General features: G+C 48.3%; 1 protein-coding gene across 2 annotated transcripts; it reads left to right on the top strand.

The window, feature by feature from the left end:
* The first annotated feature begins 13,550 nt into the window (after positions 1–13,550).
* Elof1 (elongation factor 1 homolog) lies at positions 13,551–20,741 on the top strand. Of its 2 annotated transcripts, none has more exons than XM_041657482.1 (4): positions 13,551–13,646; positions 19,451–19,585; positions 19,731–19,801; positions 20,090–20,741. In XM_041657482.1, exons 2-4 carry the CDS (start codon positions 19,470–19,472, stop codon positions 20,152–20,154), a joined length of 252 nt encoding a protein of 83 aa, XP_041513416.1. In that variant the 5' UTR covers positions 13,551–13,646; positions 19,451–19,469; the 3' UTR covers positions 20,155–20,741. The 2 variants fall into 2 exon arrangements, with proteins under 2 accessions (XP_041513416.1, XP_041513415.1); XM_041657481.1 differs by lacking the exon at positions 13,551–13,646 and adding an exon at positions 13,762–13,890.

Raw genomic sequence — 20,741 nt, 5'->3', positions numbered from 1 at the left:
CACTGCCCAACTTTTTATTTTGTTTTTATTATTGTTAAATTTTATTTATTTTTATTATGTGTATATGTGTGTGCCTGCTTGTCTGTATGTGTGTCACATTCTTGCAAGTGTTTACAAAGGCCAGAAGAGGGTGTTGGGTCCCCTGGAACTGGAATTAAAGCAGTCAGGAAAGGAACCCAGGTCCTTTGCAAGAGCAGCAAGTCCTCTTCACCACTGAGCCAGCGCTCCAGTCCTGGTCCCTTTTGTGAGGAAGGAGCCAAGTAAAGTCCAGACTGACCTTAATCTTAAGAAGTAGCCAGTGGGGCTGAAGAGATGGCTCAGTGGTTAAGAGCACTGCCTGTTCTTCCAAAGGTCCTGAGTTCAATTCCCGGCAACCACATGGTGGCTCACAACCATCTGTAATGAGGTCTAGTGCCCTCTTCTGGTTTGCAGACATACATGCAGACAGAATATTGTATACATAATATAAATAAATATTTTTTTTAAAAAAAAAGAAGTAGCCAGTGATGAGCTTGAGCCCCCGCTGTCCCACTTCCACCCCACAACTGGATGTGCTGCCACCGAAGGCCCCAAATTTTAGGGGATTTTGAGGACTGAAGACTTTGTGTACACTAAGCATGTGTTTACCACAGAACCTCGGGTTCTGTTTTTCCCTGGGTTGAAGATGGAATCCAAGCTTTTGAACACACTGGCCAAGTGCTCTTCCATTCAGACACACTCCAAACCCTCTCTTCCTTTGCTGTCTAGCCTCAATATTCCTCTTCTTCACAGCACGGAGCACCAGGAGAACAAATCCCTACTTGGAGTTCTTTCGCTTAATCACAGCTTCTCCAGCAGTTTATCTCACAGCATTGACTTTGGACCATTTTGGTATGGAGCTGGGAACAGTCACACATTCAAACATCTAAAGTTTACAGAAAAGTGAAACAGGGTTTGCTGGTACACACTTATAATCCCAGCACACCGGAGGTCGAGACGCAAGGATCAGAAACTCAAGGCCATCCTCTGATACTTAGTAAGTTTGAGGTCAGCCTAGGCTACATGAGACCCTGTCTTGGAACAGATATATGAGCCAGGAGCGGTGGTACTCGGTGAGTCTCTGTGAGTTTGAGGCCAGCTTGGTCTGTATAGCAAGCTCCAGGAGAGCCAGGACTACATAGAAAGCCCCTGCCTCAAATGGGTCAAAAATAAAAGCAGGGAAACCATATGGCTGGGGATATGGTGTTCAAAGCCCTGGTCGCATCTGAAGAACTACATAAAACCAGGCGGTGGGCGCACACATGTCTGTCGTCCTAGGGAAAAAACAAACAGGGTCCAGCTGGGTGCAAGTTCCTGCTCCAGGGGTGCAGAAATGGCTCAGTGACTGCTCTTCCAGAGGACCCAGGTCCAATCTCGGGCACCACACGACAGCACACAATTCCTTATAACAACAGCTCGACTCTCTCTTATGGCTGCCACAGGCACCAGGCATGCAGACACTACATGCAAATACATACAGATAAAACATCCATGAGCGGCCGGGCGGTGGTGGCGCACGCCTTTAATCCCAGCACTCGGGAGGCAGAGGCAGGCGGATCTCTGTGAGTTCGAGACCAGCCTGGTCTACAAGAGCTAGTTCCAGGACAGGCTCCAAAACCACAGAGAAACCCTGTCTCGAAAAACCAAAAAAAAAAAAAAAAAAAAAAAAAAACCATCCATGAGCATAAACTAAGCAGAAATCTGTAAAACTGCTTGTCACACAGCCTCGTAACCTGAGTTCCATCCCAGGCCCACGTGGCGGAAGGAAGGACTTGACTCCTGTAGATTGTCCTCCAATCTCCACACTCACCGTGACACGCTTGCCCCTCTACAAAAATAAATTAAGTATAATAAATAAATTTTAAAGCAAAGTAAACTTGAAAGTAAAACAGAAAATTAAAAAACGGACTGTGCTCTCCAAGTCCACCCTTTCCTTCCCTCTAGCCTGACAGGAAACTGCTTCCCTTCCTGCTAATTTCCTATCCGTTCTGTTCCTCCCTCTGTCCCCTTCCTCCCTTCTTCCCCTCCCCTCCATAAAAAGAGGGTCTCACTGTCTGCTGTGGAGCCCAGCTAGGCCTCAGACTTCATACTCTTGCCCCGGCCTCTCAAGCATCACTAGAAGTGTGTGGCACTGTTCCCAGTTTCTGTCGTATATTTTCTTATGAAAATCAAAGCAAACCGGAATATGGTTTTTCTTACCCACTGAGTCACACCCTGTTTTTTTTACCTTCCTTTTCTTCAAAACTAATTTTTGAAGTATAATTCACATACTTAATTCAAACCCATTAAATGTGCAGTTTTACAAGGCGTGTGTGTGTGTGTGTGTGTGTGTGTGTGTGTCTGTGTGTGTGTGTGCATGCGTGCATGTTGGGGATCAAGCTAGGGCTTTGAGGACACTAAGTACTCACCCTATCCTGAGCCACACCCCTAGTCAGCTGGTCTGTTTTTATTTAAGTTTCTTTATTTGCATTGTGGTTCTTGGTGCAATTGTAGCGTGTCACCCTTCAAGTTTCTGCTTCCTCCGAGTACTCAGATCATAGGCCTGTGCCAACCACACCTAGTTTATGAGCTACTGGGGATCAGATCAAACCCAGGATTTTGTGTAAGTACTTTACTAACTGATCTACACCAACCCCTCTGATAAGTTTTGGCAAAGTCATAAACCTACCACATGTAACATTGCAGGGAGGTATGGATCAGCAGTAGAAGTCCTATCTAGAATCCCCCAGTGAGGGGCTGGGGTGTGTGAGGGTGTAGCTCAGTGGTAGAGCCCCTGCCTAGAATCCCCCAGTGAGGGGCTGGGGGTGTGTGAGGGTGTAGCTCAGTGGTAGAGACCCTGTCTAAGCATCTGTGAGTTCCTAAGTTCCATCCCCAATACCAAACACACACAAAAGAGCCCATCATATTCATCAGCCATAAAGGTTCCTTTTGAAACCTAAGGTCTGCACTTCTATCTGGAGAGCTTCCTCTGAGTACAGAGACTGTCACCTGATCCTTGGCTTCTAACCTTCCACCTATCAAGGATCTCCTGGGTGCCTTGCAATCCATTTTGCAATCTGCGGCCAGCACTGCAGTGCCTGCACCTGTGTGTTCACATCCTCTGCGTTCAGACTTGTTTCTGGATAAACTGGATTTGCTCCAGGGAGCACCACTGTCATTTTAACTTCTTTTTGATGCCTCACCTACACAGGCAAGAGCTCCGCCTGTGAACTACTCTCCCAGCTCACCTAGAACGAATACAGAGCCTGACCTGGATGTACACCTTTTATGCCATTACTCAAGAGACAGAGGCAGGTGGATCTCTGTGAGTTCAAGCCCAGCCTGGTCTACAGAGTGAGTGTCAGGGCTATAGTGAGACCATGTATCAGAAAGAAAGAAAGAAAGAAAGAAAGAAAGAAAGAAAGAAAGAGAGAGAGGTGAGGGAGGGAGAGAGAGAGGAAAGAAGAGAGAGAGAGAGAGAGAGAGAGAGAGAGAGAGAGAGAGAAAGAAGAGGCAGAGACAACAACAGAGAGGAAGAGAAAGCTGGTCTTTCAGGTGCAGGAAGCCCAGTCTATGGGGAATTGAGTAACACTCGCCCGCAGACATATTTGCCTAAGCGAGAGGCAAGTCACACAAACCACTCTCTTGGCAGTTTCAACTGTCACACTAGGAGAGACAGAGCAGGGATGCTGGTTTGTCTGCCGCCTGGCGGAATCAAGTGACAGCCCACAGCATTTGATTGCTGTTTCCTCCCCAAAAGAGGAGGATGGAAGAAGAGCTACCTCCAGGCGCCACTTTATGTCCATACTGCTGAACTTGAGACAAAGCTCTGTTACTGTTGCAGCTGAGTAGGGGCTCTTGGGCTGGGAGACGACTCATGGGGTAAAGGGGCTTATGGTCAAGCATGACCACCCAGGTTCCATCCCTGGAATACGCATGCTGGAAAGAGGGGATTAACTCTCACAAACTGGACTCTGGCCTTCACCTGCACACAACTCCTACCCCAGCCAATAAAAGATTTTGGAGTTTGTTTGATTGTTTAAACAGTTTTGCAGTTGTTCATCGCCACAGCTCAGCCTGACTAGACTTTTTCTGTTTCCCTGAAGGCGTCCAACCCCACACAGCTGCTTACAGACCTCCTTTGCTGAACCTGCTGCATTCTTGAACTCTAAGACAAAAAGTGTGGCTATCTTTCTGGCTTTTGTCCATCTCCCTCCTCCCGGCAGCTGTTGAGAGTTACAGCTTGATTGCCCTCTTATTTTCCTTTCTCTTGGTCAGACTCTGATAAAATGTTCCCTGAGATGGATGGATGGATGGATGGATGGATGGGTGGGTGGGTGGGTGGATGGGTGCGTAGATGAATCAGGCAGACAGACAGATGGCAGCTTTTTAATGTGGGAGCTCATGCCTGTAATTTCAACACCTGGGAGGCTAAGGTAGAATGATCATTGTGTGTTTGAGGGCAGCCTGGGCTACTAAGGGAATTCCAGGTTAGCCTGGGCTAGAGTGAGACCTTTGCATCAATGTCACATTAAGGGATGTAGAGAGAAACTAATCTTAATTAGTTTGATCACAAATTTGAGCACAAATTTGAATTCTCCATTTATCTCCCTGTCTGTCTGTAGCCTGTCTGTTGTGTGTTTCTGATCTGACCCTGTTGTCTGTGCCTGTCTGTCTGCTGTGTCTATTCTGCTGTCTGTGCCTGTCTGTCTGTTGTGTCTGTCCTGCTGTCTGTGCCCGTCTGTCTGTTGTGTCTGTTCTGTTGTCTGTGTTTGTCTGTTGTGTCTGTCCTGCTGTCTGTGCCTGTCTGTCCTGTTGTCTATACCTGTCTTCTGTTGTGTCTATTCCAAACAAGGGTCTTTGCTCTGCATTTATTGAAGAGCATGGAAAACACGGCATAGGAAAGGAAGAGGGAATCTTCACAGAAACGGGTCCAGAGTTTGCAAGGGAAGAAGTGATTCAACTGCAAACGACCCTGAGTAACTCAGAACCGCACTGATATTATCCGTCATGTCCTCACGTCGCTTCCAGCACTTGTGGGAGATCTGCATTGTTTAAGGTTTCTGTCAACCCATTGGCTGCTTTCAGAAAATGATTATCACACCACACTACACACATACCACACACACCACACACACAAGCACACTACACACAACACATACACCACACACACACACACACCACTACTCTTGTCAGAGGTGTGCAAGAAAACATGAATTAAGATTAAAAGCTATGCACTCCATTTAGCTGGGAAGGTTGTTTACACTGTCAAAGACAGGAGGCAGGTTAGACAAAAACAGGCTTGGTACACAGTGGATGGCATACAGGGCATACATTTAACTTAGCTGCAAGGCCTGCAAAAGTTTCAGTCCCTTTGAAACAAAGGTATTTTCAGAACATATATCACCACAGACCCTGTCTCAAAACCAAACAAACAACCAGGAAGGAATCTTACCTAAGCACCAACCCTGAGCTGATCCCAGCAGACGCTTACGGGGCTTGTCTACCAGAGCCAAAGCCCCCACCATGTGCCACATGTGTTGGGAGTCCAAGTTACCCAGGAAGCTGAAGCAGGAGGATTCCTGGAGTCAGGAGTTCTACAGCACTCTGGGCAAGCTCTGTTTATTTTTGCTATTTTTGTGTGGTTGTTGTTGTTTTAGGTTGTTTTGTTTTGTTTTTTCAAGACAAGGTTACTCTGTGTGGCCCTGGCCATCCTGGAACTCACTCTGTAGACCAGCTGTAGATTATTTTTTTATTTATGTGTGTATGTTTGCATACCTGTGTGGGAGTGACCACAGAGGCCAACAGGGGGTGTTGGATACCCTGGTGCTGGAGTGACCACAGAGTCCAGCAGGGGGTGTTGGATACCCTGGTGCTGGAGTCCCAGGTAGTTGAGAGCCATCTGACTTGTGCATGCTAAAAACCAAAAACAGCAAGCACTCTTGACCCCGGTCATCTGCCCTCACTCTCGAGACATAGTCTCAATCTGTAGTCCAGCCTGATCTGGAACTCACACTGTAGCCCAGGCTGGCCTTGAAGTTAAGGTGATCCCCCTGCCTCAATGATTGCTCTGTTCCTCTTGTTTGATTTGTGTGTCTGTATGTACACATTCACATGTACATGTGTGCATGTGTGTATGTTCACATGTGGTGGCCAGAGGTTGCGTCGGGTGTCTTCCTCAATTTCTCTAGTTGTTTCAAATAAACTTTAATATATTTTTAATGCTCATGTGCATGCAGGTGCCCAAGGAGAACAGAGCCCCTTGCACTGGAGTTTATGCCATGGTGCTGGGAACTGAACCTAGGCCCTCTGCAAATGTAGCAGTCCTTACCACTGAGCCATCTGTCCAGTCTTCAGCTGATTTTCTGAGATGGGGTCTCTCCTCGGAGCTGAAGCTCGGTGATGCTGCCAGTCTGGCTGGCCAGCAAGTCCCACAAGCTTCCTGCCTTTCCTCCTCCCCAGTGATGAGATCACAGGTGGACATGCCATGCCTCGGAGAGCACGGATGTCCTGTGTTTTCAGGGCAAGCACTTTTCTGACTGGGCCTTGTCCCCAGGCCCTGACCTTATTTTGTATTGTTTGTGGATTTGGGGGTTTTTTGAAACAGTTTCTTTTCAAAGCCCTAACTGTCCTGGAACTCATTCTGTAGATCAGGCTGGCCTCAGACTCCTGGGATTAAAGGCGTGGCACCCCATGTGCAGCTTCCCTGACTTTGTTGTGGGGGTTGGGAGGTGAGATGAGTTAGCTAGTAAGGGCCAAGCCTGACCACCCAAAATTCAATCCCTGAAATCCTCATGGGAAGGAAAGAATAGACTCCCGCAAACTGCCCTCTGTTTAAATAAAAACAGCCCATAGCAAGTGAGATAGTGAGAGTACACACACACATACACACACACACATGCGCACGCACGCACTCATGCACGCAGGTACAGACACACATGCACACATGTACACACACATCACATCTACATACACACACGTCACATCTACACACACACATGCACACATCTACACACACGTCACATCTACACACACACATGCACACATCTACACACACGTCACATCTACACACATATATGCACACATCTACACACACGTCACATCTACACACATATATGCACACATCTACACACACGTCACATCTACACACACACATGCACACATCTACACACACGTCACATCTACACACATATACGCACACATCTACACACACGTCAAATCTACACACATCATATCAGCACACACATGTACACATCTGGTACATATACACACAAAATAAGCTAATGTAAAGTGAAACAGTCAACTAGGCAGAGAGACTCGTCTGTAGCCAGCCTGGGCTACGTAAGATCCTGTCTTTAAAAACAGATATCACTTCTGATCCTGGCCCATGAAGCACAGACTAGACTCATCCTGTTCCTCAGAGGACATTGCAGAGACCAGATGGGCCTTAGCACCATGGCGATCCTGGTTTGCTCTCTGTGGTGATGAACTGTTCTGACCAATAGCAACATGGGGAGGACAGGGTTTATTTGGCTTATACATCCAGATCGTAGTCCATCACTGAAGGAGGTCAGGACAGGAGCTCAGGTGGGAGCCATGAAGCAGTACTGCTTTCTGGCTTGCTCCCCATGGCTTTCTCATATAGCCAGGACCATCTGCCCAGAAGTGACAACCCCCACAGTGGGCTGGGCCTTCCCACATCAATCATTAATCAAGAAAATGCCTGCTAGGCTGCCTACAAGTCAGTCTGATGGAGGCATTTTCTCAGTTGAGGTTCCTTCTCCCCAGATGAGCCTAGTTTGTATCAAGTTGACAAAAAAAAAAAACTACCCAGCACAGTCAGGCTGCCAACTAGCAATGATGATTACAGATGAGCTCTCGGTGTTAACCTCAACCATCCTGAAGCTTACAGCGACCAGCTTCTTCCCACTGACTCAGGGGCTCCCGGCAGTCAGAGCTCTGAATCAGCAGTCACCTTCACCCAGTGTCCCTGTTCCCAGGGTCCAGAAAAGAGAAGTGGCACATTAATCGTCACATGGAGAATGAGTGACAAGGCCAAGGGACTACAAACCAAGTTCCTTCCTCACTAAGTACTACATGCCATGAAGATTTCTCAGACATGGAGAGGGACATGGAGGCTGTGCTGTGCCCCTGCAGATGGGGTTTCTGACCAGCTGAGGTGACAACAGCTACCGCTTGCTGACTACGAGAAAAACACTGCTGCTTGTTACCCGCACTGGGAATGAAACCCAGGGTCTCACGCGAGCCAGGCAAGCACTGGACCAAACGATCCACACTACCTCGTTTGTTTCCTTAGATAGGCTCTCACTGTGTAGACCAGCTGGCCTCGAACCCACAGAGCTCCGCCTGCCTCTGCCTCCTGGGTGCCACCAGGCCCAGCTTATTCTTGCTGGTGCGTGTGTATACGTATGTGTGTACATATACCATGGCACACACAGGGAAGTCAGAGAACAACTTACGGGAACTGATTTTCTTCTTCCGCCACAGGCTTGCCTACCTGTGAGCCATCTCACTGCCCCATGGTTGGCTTTTGAGGCGAGATCTCTTGTGTAGCCCAGGCTTTCCTGGAGCCCACTGTGTAGTTAAGCTGGCCTCTGGTTTGTGGAGACCCCTTGCTTCCACATCCTGAGCAATGAGATTGAAGGAGTGAGTGAGTCACCATAGCTAGCTTTGACATTTTATTCGGAGATGAGGTCTAAGTTGTCCAGGTTGACCTTGAACTTTTGAGCTTTTTGCTTCGGTTTCCACAGCAGCTAGGATGGCAGACTACAGCACCAAGTCAGGTTAAGACATTGTCCTGTTTATTTTAATTATATGATTTTATTTGACAGGGTCTCTCTATGCAGCCCATTCTGGCCTCTGACTCAAGGCCTTCTGAGCTAGGATTACAGGTGTTTTCAACCATACGGGGCTTTTGACACCTTGTCACCACAAAGACTGTGATGCTGGGCCCTTGGCAGCCACTGTGGCCGAAGTTCTAGTCACCTCTTTTCTGCAGATGTGATAAACTATCTTGCTTAATGCTCAGGGAGGAAGGAAGGGTTTCTTCTGGCTCCCAGTTCCAGGGTGCAGTCCATGGTGACAGGGAAGGCGTGGCAGCAGGAGCTCAGGGCAGCCGTCACCTCCATCCACAGCAAGAGTGACGGATGCCAGCGCTCAGCCGGCTTTGTCCTTTTTATTCAGTCCAGGACCTCAGCCCAGAGAATGGTGATGCCCGCAGTCACGGTCGGTCTGTCCATCTCCATTGCCCTAATCAAGACAATCCTCCCAGATGTGCCCAGAGGCATGTCTCCCAGCTGATCTAGAGTCTATCTAGACCCGGACTCTAGCTTGCATCGAGGTGACAAAAACAGACAAGGACAACTACTGCAAACCAGAGTTTTGCATCTGTGTCTTGACCGTTAGTGGAAATAAGACAGCAAGCCACAGGGTAACATGAATGGTGTAAACTGACTGATCTTATCCTCTGTGCTTTGTGGTTTTGTGTGTGTGTGTGTGTGTGTGTGTGTGTGTGAGAGAGAGAGAGAGAGAGAGAGAGAGAGAGAGAGAACACCAGGGTCTCACCTGTAGCCCAGATTAGCTTGAACTCATTGTATAGCCAGGGATGGCCTAGAACTAGCAAAGATCTTCTGGGTACTGAACCATTTGGCGTCCCATCCTATGTGAGTTTGAGCTGCCAACACTGGGAACCGGTTTTCAGAAAAGGCAGTTCCAAGGATGACACTGCCCCCTATAGGACATCTCGGGGATCCATCCACTCTAAGTAAATACCTCAATCTGTTTCTGGAAACACACCAAAGAAACAACTCTTAAGATCCCCAGGAACAAACACCAAACTCAGCAGTTGGTTTCCTTGGTTCTCTTCAAAGCATGAGCTACACGTGGCTCAGCTAAGCCGCTCCCCCTCTTGTGTGTGTGTGTGTGCACGTGTGCATGTGTATGTGTGCTTTGTGTGACCTCAGCTTCTCCCCCATGCTACTAGGGCCCAAGCTCAATCCTTGATTTCTTTCAGGAAATCAAGCCTTCCTCCTCTGAGACGCAGCCTCCAGGAGCCAGACAGCCCTCCATCCTTTAACCTCTCCCTATTCAGTTCTCCCTGGGCTCCGCTGTCAACCTGAGCATCAGCCTGCCCACCCCCAGGTTCCGCTATCTTCTCAGATCATCTGGCAACTTCTGCCACCATCGAATGTTCTGAGCTGCAAATGCCCCTCTCTGCTGCACAGAAGTCTTGGAATCTACCCCTCATGCCCAGAGTCTTCCCTGAGTTGCAGGGATCATGAACCTGTGGCTAGCTCAGATCCAGAAACAGTTTGGCTTTATAGCTCAATTTCTAGATGCATATTTGTTCCCGTTAATCCTGCCCCACCTGAAGTCACAATCCGTTCAATTACGGCATCAGCTTTTAAACTGTTCTTCCAGCTCTTCAGCTTCTCTACTTTCCTTCCAGTGGCTAGGGTAGCCTTTAAAAAAGGGGTGGTGGGGGGGGGGTCTTTGTAGCTCAGGCTGACCTCAAACTCAGTAGCTGTATAATAGAGTCACAGAATTTATGGAATACCTGACCCCTCCTCTCTCTCTCTCCACATTTATATATAACGGGGATTTATTGGATGATTTACAGGCTGCAGTCCAACTAACCCAACAATGGCTAGCTGTGAATGGCAAATTCAAGAATCTAGTAGTTTCTCAGTCCCACAAGGCTCAGCTAGTCTTCTTGAAGTAGGCTCCAATGTCAGAGAAGGAATGGATTTGCTAGCAAAGTGGGGGGAGGCTGACAAAGAGCCAAAGCTTCCTTCTTCCAAGTCCTTATACAGACTCCCAGCAGGAAGTGTGGCTGGTATTAAAGGTATGTCTTCCCGCCTCACGACTGGGATCAAAGCTGAGTTTTCCTACCTTAAAGGTCTGGGCTGGGAATGGATTTACCCACTTCAAACCAAGCAAAAAAAATTTCTCACAGGTGTGCCCTCCATTTCTGGATTGCAGTTCATTCCAGATGTAGTTAAGTTGACAATCAAGAACAGCCATCACTGTAGGGTAATAGGGCCAGCCAAAGAAACCCACCCTGGCTCTGCAACCAGAACCATTGAAAGAAACCCACCCTGGTTCTAACACCTGAGCCAGTGAAAGAAACCCACCCTGGCTCTGAAACCAGAGCCATTGAAAGAAACCCACCCTGGCTCTGAAACCAGAGCCATTGAAAGAAACCCACCCTGGCTCTGAAACCAGAGCCATTGAAAGAAATGCTTTAGTCCCAAACCCAGAACCAAAGAAATTCACCCTGACCATGAAACCAGTGCCTAAGAAACACACTTTGTCCCTACAATCAGAGCCAGTGAAAGAAATATGCCCTGGCCCCAAAACTAGAGCCAAAAGTTTATTTTTTTATATTTTTTTATTTTTTTTTATTTTTTTAAAGATTTATTTATTTATTATATATACACAACATTCTGCCTCTATGTATGCCCGCACGCCAGAGGAGGGCGCCAGATCTCACTACAGATGGTTGTGAGCCATTATGTGGTTGCTGGGAATTGAACTCAGGACCTCCAGAATCGCAACCAGTGCTTTTAACCACTGAGCCATCTCTCCAGCCCGAGACAAAAGTTTAAAAAGGCCAGTGGAGCGGGGAAGGACACAGCATGGCTCTGAGACCAGCCATCTCTGCCCCTGATCTTTTAAACTAACCAATCCCTAAGCAGGGAAAACTAACCAATCCCTGTTCTCCTTGGGAAAACTCCACCCCAAAGAAGCCCTATAACTGTTCAGTTTGGAGCTGGTTTTTGTTTGTTTGTTTGGTTGGTTGGTTGGTTGGTTGGTTGGTTTTTCAAGACATGGTTTCTCTGTAGTTTTGGAGCCTGTCCTGGAACTAGCTCTTGTAGACCAGGCTGGCCTTGAACTCATAGAGATCCACCTGACTCTGCCTCCTGAGTGCTGGGATTAAAGGCATGCACCACCACCACCACCACCACCACCTGGCTCCCAATAAATCTCTTGAACGAGGTTTGGGTGAAGACCTTCTTTCACTGGAGCAGAGACTTTGTGAAGTGGGATTGTGTTGTTACAGCTCTGCTGGGGAAGTCAGCCGCAGAGCAGAGCATTAAAGGACAGTAACACTTTGGCTGGGGAAACCTTCCCCTAGCAGAGCAGAGTTGTAACAACTTCTCTGGGGAAGCCTTCTCCTGGAGCAGAGCTGTCACTTAGGGGAAACCTTCCCTAGAACAGGAGGATGTAAGCTGCTATGGATCCCTTTCTTTCTGAGCTGTGACACTTCCAACAATAATAGCCAAGAATGACTTTGAATTTCTTGTTTTTTGTTGGGTTTTTTTTTTTTTGAGACAGGATTTCTTTTTTTTTATATTTATTTATTTATTTATTTATTTATTTATTATGTATACAATATTCTGTCTGTGTGTATGTCTGCAGCCCAGAAGAGGGCACCAGACCTCATTACAGGTGGTTGTGAGCCACCATGTGGTTGCCGGGAATTGAACTCAGGACCTTTGGAAGAGCAGGCAATGCTCTTAACCTCTGAGCCATCTCTCCAGCCCCGAGACAGGATTTCTCTTGTAGCTCTGACTGTCCTGCAACTGGCTCTGAAGACCAGGCTGGCCTAGAACTCAAGAGATCAACTTGTCTCTGCCTCCTGAATGTTTAAAGAAGTGAGCCACCACCGCCCAGCTCGACCTTGAATTTCTTTTCTTTTTTCTGGTTTTACTTTTTCGAAACAGGGTTTTTCTGCATAACAGTCCTGGCTGTCCTGTCCTGGAACTCACTTTGTAGACCAGGTTGGCCTCGAACTGAGATCCACCTACCTCTGCTTCCCAAGCGCTGGGATTAAAGGGATACGCGCTACCACTGCCTGGCTGGACCTTGACTTATTTTATTTTTTGAAGACAGGGTCTCTCTGTAACTTTGGAGCCTGTCCTGGAACTAGCTCTTGTAGATCAGGCTGGCCTCGAACTCGCCTGACTCTGCCTCCCGAGTGCTGGAATTAAAGGCGTGGACCACCACCCCACCGTCTGGCCTTGGACCTTAAATTTATAGACACTCTATCTCTACCTCCCCCTGCTGGAATTACAGGTGATCAGGGTTAGGATTGGGGTATTTTGCGTTTTGCATTAGCACGTATTAATCATACACAATGGGTCTCCCTATGCCATCTTCATGTATGTATATAATGTACTTTGGCCATATTTACCCCTCCCCACTTCTCGTGTCCCTCACTCCTGCTGATCACCTTCCTCTTTCCAACCAGTCTCCTCTAGGGCTAGAATATTTGAGCACGGAGGTTGGGAAAACCCAGGGGCGCTTCGGGGGCGGGGGGAAGGAACTGTGACTGGGGAGAAGACAAGCGAGAGTAGCCCAGGAAGACGGAGGCCACGGGCGAGGACCTTAAACAGGGATACACGGCTGGACACAACGGCTCGTCGCCAAACACCGCCGCTCCAGGGAACTTGCTGGGCGGGCGCATGCGCAGTAACAGACGTCACTGTGCGCCACGACCGGCGGTTGAAGGAAGCGATTGCGGTGTAGGAGGGAAACCAAAGCGGTATATTTCCGCTTCCGTCGGGGACCGGAAGTTAGCGTCTCCCGGGTGAAGCGGCTTTGGCTGAGAGGCAGGCTTGGTACAGGTAGGTGCGGGGTCTCGCGCGCGGGCGTTGTGCCCGGCGGGACCGGGCGCTGTAGTCTGGATCACCCGCAGGGCGTGGATCCGAGGCCGGGGCATGGCTTTGAGGACGGCTGTGTGGGGAGCCTGACCACCGGACCCCCGCAGCTGGGCGAGCAGGTGGCGCCACCAAAGCCTGGGTGAGGCCGATGGCGTCGTTCCTCCGCCGCGACCCCTTCCCTCCTCCCCGGTCGCCTCGAGACATCACGGCTCGTTCTCAGGCTGCGGTTTGCCTATGGGATCCTGGGGCCACACAGACTCAGGAAACTCACTGATTGTTCAACAAGTGGTTACTAAGTGCTTGAGGTATAACCAAGCACGGTGGATGCTGGCAGGGGTTTGGACAGTGGCCAAGTGAAGTCCTTCCTCGGAGGTGGATGAGCAGGGTTGTAGACGCTGGAGTTGAAGGTGATCTGGAATTAGTTTGTTTTGCGTGTTATACGTGAGTATACAGACAGCTTGCAGGAGTCTGTTCTCATTTCACCGTGAGGGTTCGGGAAATTGAGCCCAGGCAGTCAAGTCAGGCTTGGCAACCAGCATCTTTACCTGCTGAGCCATCTTGCTTGCCCTGTTTTGAAAGTTTTGGAAATCTTTCTGTATGGGTATAATGTGTCTGTGTGTAGAGGTTAGTGGACAACTTGCGAAGTACACTTCTCTCTTTCCACCTTGACGTGGGTTCTGGGGACCAAATTCAGCTTGTCAGACTTGGCAGCAGTACCTGTACCTGCTGAGACAGGATAGACCAAGGTGGCCTGACATAGCCTGAGGAAAGTCTGTGATTCCTTGTAGGCGATTGCCAGGCCCAGATTTGAGAAGGGAAAGAGACACAGCTGCATAGACAGCGAAAGCGCGGGCTCAGGACCAGACCGCACTTCAACAGTCCTCGGTCTCCTGGGATCCCGCCTATAATCTCCTCTTGAGTATCTCATACTTTCCCGCTGTTGCTCCCAGAGCTTCAGCCATTCTTTGTGAAATAAAGCAATGAGAAAATCCTTCATGTGCCCCAGACGCTTTGCAGATACATCTCTCTGCCTGGCTTTCTTGTATCAAAGCTGCTTTTGGTCTTCCAGGCTTCATCCTAAATGACTCTGTTGTAGAGAAGTCATGTCGTGTAATGGGGCTCACATGGGAGGTTTTTTGGAAGAGGAGAGAAAAGTGGGCAGAGACTGGTCCCTGGGGACAAGAGTGGAGAAAAAACAAGGGAGAGACGGGGAGAGAGAAGAGAAAGAGGGAAAGACTGGAGGTGGGCAGGCCCATCTTTAAAAGGGAAGATAGCAACTGTACACAGGAGGTGCTCTTAGCTGCAGCTGAGGACGTATCCTGTCAGGACCCTAAGAGCAGGCCAATACAGATGCCTAAATACTAACACACCCTTCACACAAAGTAGCCCTGTCTCAGAAACTTTGATTTAATACTCAGAGCAGTATTTAAGGTTCACCCAAACATGAATTTTCTTTTTAAGAGCCTGTCATCTGTAATTATTTATTAATACAGATCTTTGAATATTTGGTTTTATGTATTTGGGTGCTCTCCTGCATGTATGGCTGCCCACCACATGCATGCAGTGTCCTAGGAAGCCAGAGAAGGGCATTAGATCCCCCGGACCTGGAGTTACAGGCAGTTGTGAGCCACCATGTAGGTGCTGGGAATTGAACCTGGGTCGGCCCCATTGTTTTGGATTTGTGAGAGTCTAGCCTCTGACTTATGACATCATCCTGCCTCAGCCTACCAAGTGCTGGGGTTGCGTGCTAAACAAACATGCCTGGTTTGGTCATGTTCTGTTTTGGTCTGCTGTCCTGTGTAGCTCAGGCTGGCTGAAAATGTGGCAATCCTCCTGCTTCTGCATCTTTGCTAGGATTTCTCTGGGAGCCCCCACTAACTGAAACTTGAGAAGCAATGGGTTGGGCGTGACAACCCCTAGAGCAGTGGTTCTCAACCTTCCTAGTGCTGCGAGCCTTTGTTACAGTTCCTCGTGTTGTGGTGACCCCTAATTATTATTATTATTATTATTTCATTGCTACTTCATGACTATAATTTTTGCTACTGTTAAAGAATCGTAATGTAAACATCTGATATGCAACCGTAAGGCCCATAGGTTCGGAACTACTAGAGTCTTCTACTTGCTAGACTACCAGCTGAATTCACCCAGTTTTTCTGTCACCAGGCAGTGGTGGTACATATCTTTAATCCCAGAACTAAGGAGGCAGAGCCAGGCTGATGGCAGATTTCTTAGTTCCAAGTCAACTTGGTCTACAGAGCGAGTTCTAGGGTTCTACACAGAGAAACCCTGCTCCAAAAACAAACAAACAAAAATTAATGTATATTTTTAAATTTTATTATCTTGTAAATATGGATGTTTTGCCTGAACATATATCTATGTACCTCCTTTTTTTTTCCTTTTTTTTTGGGGGGGGGGGTGGTAACTTTGAACGTATTTTGTTGCCCAAGATAGCCTTTACCTTTCAGTACTTGGAAGTGCTGGGGTTACAGTGTAGGGTGGGTACCACACCAAGACCCTGTCTCCAACTTGCTATGAATTCTCTGTCCTGCCTGAACCTCTTGGGTTCTGGAATTTCAGGCGTGTGTCAACATGCTGGCCTTTTTCTTGCCTCTTTCTTCCTATCTTTCTTTTTCTTTTTTAAAATAAGAGTATTGTGTCATGGCACATACCTTTAATCTCAGGCAGATGCAGGCAGATCTCTGGATTTGAGGCAAGCCTGGTCTATATAGAGAATCTACCTGGGTTACATAGTGAGCTCCAGACCAACCTGGGCTACAGTGAGACTGTTGTGGGGGACACACAATGAGTGGTAGACAGATGAGTATAATTGCCCTCTCCATACCCCAGCAGGCTGCTGTCTCCCCGGCTCGGGGTCTGGCCTAGAAACAGTGGGTGGTCTAGGTGTGCTGTGTGTGGAGGTGCCACAGGGGTCAGACTACAGACTGCATTCCCAGACAGGTCAGTGGTGCTGCCGCCACTTCCCTGTCCACCTGCCAACAGGCCATCTGCCCCTGTCCCTCACTGAGACCATAGTTTCTCCACCCACCTTTTCCATGTCTTAGACTTTGGGGTGACTGTGGTCATAACTGATGACATCAACTGAAGGCAGGAAGGGTTTGTTTAGACTCCACAGCAGGTGTGTCAGACTGCAAGGAGCTGCTTTTGTGTGTCCAAGGTCAGGAAGTAGAGGGCAGTGGATGCTCAGCTGGGCCTCTCGTGTGTGTGTGTGTGTGTGTGTGTGTGTGTGTGTGTTTCTTTGTTTGTTTTCCTGTCTATAACCCTAAGCCAAGAAATGGTAGTGCCTTTCTTTAGGGTGGGTTTTTCCATATTCATTAGCCTAAGCAAGATAACTGGCATGCCCAGACTAACAGGTGATCTGGAGTCTGTCCAGTTGATAATCAGTATTAACACGGCAGTGTCAGGGGAAACCAGGCATGGCTGCTCATGCCTGAAGTCCAAGCACTTGGGAGGATCAGGAGTTCAAAGTCATTCTCTGATATTTGGGGGTGGAGACCGTGTTTGGATTTGTTTGGGGTTTTTTTGTTATATTTTTGGTGAGGGGGGGAGATTGAGAGAAAGTCTCTCAATGTAGCCCTAACTTCCCTAGAACTCACTCTGTAGACCATGATGGCCTCAAACTCACAAAGAACCATGCCTGCTTCTGCCTCCTGAGTGCGGGAATTAAAAGTGGGTGCCACCACTGCCATGCTTTTCGGGGGGCGCTTTCCTCCCATCCTTTTGTGTCCCCATCACAGCTTTGGACACCACCCTAGACTGTCATTTCTCCCATCCCTTAAAAAAAATCCTGCTTGAGACTTTATATTTGGGGTAAGGGGAGGCACATGTCCTGCATCGTGCATATGGAGGTCAGAGGACAAGTTTTGGGGAGTCTTGTTCTGTCCTGCACTATGTGGTCCAGACTGACTAGTCCCAGACAGTTCTGTTTCTGTCTCTACCCCCATGTCAGAGCCAGGGCTGCAGCTATGAGGACACCGGGCCTGGCTGGCCTGTTATATAGATTTCTGGAATTGGACTAGGGTCATCAGCTTGGCATGGTTGGCACTAAGCCCCACAAAGCCATCCTCTTGCCCTTGACTTCAATTTAGTCACTCTTTGGACGTAACTCCTCTGTCCCTTAGCAGAATGCAGTCAATATGTTGAGTGCCCTCCTTCTGTCCCTGTGTTTTCTTCAGCCAGCTGTCCACCCCTACCTTCCCCTGAGCACAGAAATCTTTTTTTAAAATTGATTTTAATTAAGCTCTACATTTTTCTCTACTCCCCTCTCCTCCTTTCCCCTCCCCTTCAACTCAACCCTCTCCCATGGCCACTATACTCCCAATTTACTCAGGAGATCTTGTCTTTTTCTACTTCTCATGTAGATTTGATCCATGTATGTCTCTCTTAGGGTCCTCATTGTTGTCTAGGTTCTCTGGGATTGTGAATTTTAGTCTGGTTTCCTTTGCTTTATGTCTAAAAGCCATTTATGAGTGAGTACATATGATAATTGTCTGTGTCTGGGTTACCTCACTCAAAATAATGTTTTCTAGCTCCATCCATTTTCCTGCAAAATTCAAGATGTCGTTATTTTTTTTCTGCTGTGTAGTACTCCATTGTGTAAATATACCACATTTTTCTAATCCATTCTTTGATCGAGGGGCATTTAGGTTGTTTCCAGGTTCTAGCTATGACAAACAAAGATGCTATGATATGAACGTAGTTGAGCACATGTCCTAGTAGTACGATTGAGCATCCTTTGGATATATACCCAAAAGTGGTATTACTGGGTCTTAAGGAAGGCTGTTTCCTAATTTTTCTGACATCCAAAGGGGCTGTAACAGCTTGCACTCCCACCAGCAATGCAGAAGTGTTCCCTTTACCCTACAACCTCTCCAGCATAAGTTGTCATCAGTGTTTTTGATCTTGGCCATTCTTACAGGTGTAAGATGGAATTTCAGAGTTGTTTTGATTTGCATTTCTTTTTTTTTTTAATTTATTTATTATGTATACATATTCTGTCTGCGTGTATGTCTGCAGGCCAGAAGAGGGCACCAGACCTCATTACAGATGGTTGTGAGCCACCATGTGGTTGCTGGGAATTGAACTCAGGACCTTTGGAAGAGCAGGCAATGCTCTTAACCACTGAGCCATCTCTCCAGCCCTGATTTGCATTTCTTTGATGACTAAAGATGTTGAACATTTTCTTAAGTGTCTTTTCAGCCATTTTAGGTTCCTCTGTTGAGAATTCTCTGTTTAGGTCTGTACTCCATTTTTTAAATTGGATTATTTGTTCTTTTCATGACCAGTTTCTTGAGTTCTTTGTATGTTTTGGAGATCAGACCTCTGTGTGATATGGGGTTGGTGAAGATCTTTTCCCATTCTGTAGGCTGTTGTTTTGTCTTGTTGACCATGTCCTTTGCTTTACAGAACTTTTTAGTTTCAGAAAGACCATTTATTAATTGGTTATTGGGGTTATATTTAGGAAGTGGTCTCCTGGAGCACAGAAATCTTAAGTGACCTACCTAGAGTCACACGGTAAGTTGAAAATCAAGGTTAAAAGCTGTTCTCAGCCATACTGCACAGAGTGTACACAGGGACTGTTGTGCCTAAGGTCAGGAGCCTGGGTTTCTCAGGTGGAAGCCTGGGTGTCATAGTGTACATCTTCCTTTCTCCATGGACCACTGCTGGTGGCCTCCAGCCTGCTTCCAGAGGACGGAGGTAGAGAGTGAGCAGCTTCCTCCAGCTTCTGACCCCTGTCCTCTGCCCCACAGGTTTCATCCCCCTGCAGCCATGGGACGAAGGAAGTCTAAAAGGAAGCCACCCCCCAAGAAGAAGATGACAGGCACCCTGGAGACCCAGTTCACTTGCCCCTTCTGCAACCATGAGAAGTCTTGTGATGTGAAAATGTAAGTGGGTGGTTAAGATGGGCCAACCTACCACTGTGGGCATCCAGGCTTCTCCTGCCTTGCTTCCCTGGGCCTTCCTGCTGGCTGGGTCGCCCTCAGAGGTCCAGGGCCTTTCTCATGCATCCTTCCACCTTGTCCTTTGCAGGGACCGTGCCCGCAACACTGGCGTTATCTCCTGCACCGTGTGCCTAGAGGAGTTCCAGACACCCATTACGTGTATCCTTATAAAGTCAGCTGATGTCTGGGAAATCAGAGAAGGGGGTGGGAGTCGTGGCTACCCTGACCTGCTCAAGGGCTGGTGACCAAAGACAAGGAACTGTCAGTCACTCCTGCTCTGGCCCTGTGGCCAGGGGTGGAGCCGCTGCCACCTAGGAGAATGGACAGTGTCTGCTGAGGTAACACTAAGTGACAAGGCACAGGGCAGGGGTCCGACTGGCTCTGTCATAGCAGAAATGTGCAGGAGGGGGCTTCACTGCTACAAATCGTCCTTGACCTGTGTTTCAGATCTGTCAGAACCAGTGGATGTGTACAGCGATTGGATAGATGCCTGCGAGGCAGCCAATCAGTAGCAGGAACAAGGACCTGCCCCTCAATAGTCCCCGACTTGGGTGCCAATCCAGAGACATTCCAGGGTGTGGGTCCAGAGCTGTGACAGTCCTCCCTCTGTGTATGGAGTAGACGTGTGTGTGGCTGTAACAGTGGCCCTGGCTGCTTGTAGCTGGCGTGGAGGTGAGGGGTTGCTGGGTCTCACCATGCTGTCCAGGGTGGCCTCAAACTTCAGAACCTTATGTCTCGAATGGCTCTGAAAGCCTTTGAGTTGCTCCCTTCTTCAGCTCCCGGCCCTGCCCCCAAGCTTTATGTTCCTGGCTCCTCTGGTGACAGTTTCTCGACATCCCAGGCAAGGAATAGCTGTGGGACCTCCAGTCTCCTAAGCCACCTCACCAGCACCTTGCCCTCGGGGGACTAACTGGACTTCCTGTCCTTCCCACCTCCTTGTGCTTGTGACCTGGGATTCAAGGCTGCTGACCAACCAGATCCCTTGGCCGGGCTTTGCCGGGTGCCCATTTTCCTCTTCGATTGCTTTTGTAGAAAAGGTAGGGGCTGGTTCAGTGACAGCTGTCACTCACAAACCTGACAATAAAGCAGCCAGTGCAGA

The sequence above is a fragment of the Microtus oregoni genome, unplaced genomic scaffold (genome assembly GCF_018167655.1).
Source record: "Microtus oregoni isolate MIOR12 unplaced genomic scaffold, Mior012 000008F_ref0000371, whole genome shotgun sequence".
NCBI classification, from domain to species: domain Eukaryota; kingdom Metazoa; phylum Chordata; class Mammalia; order Rodentia; family Cricetidae; genus Microtus; species Microtus oregoni.
This window is presented reverse-complemented; position numbering and strand designations above follow the sequence as displayed.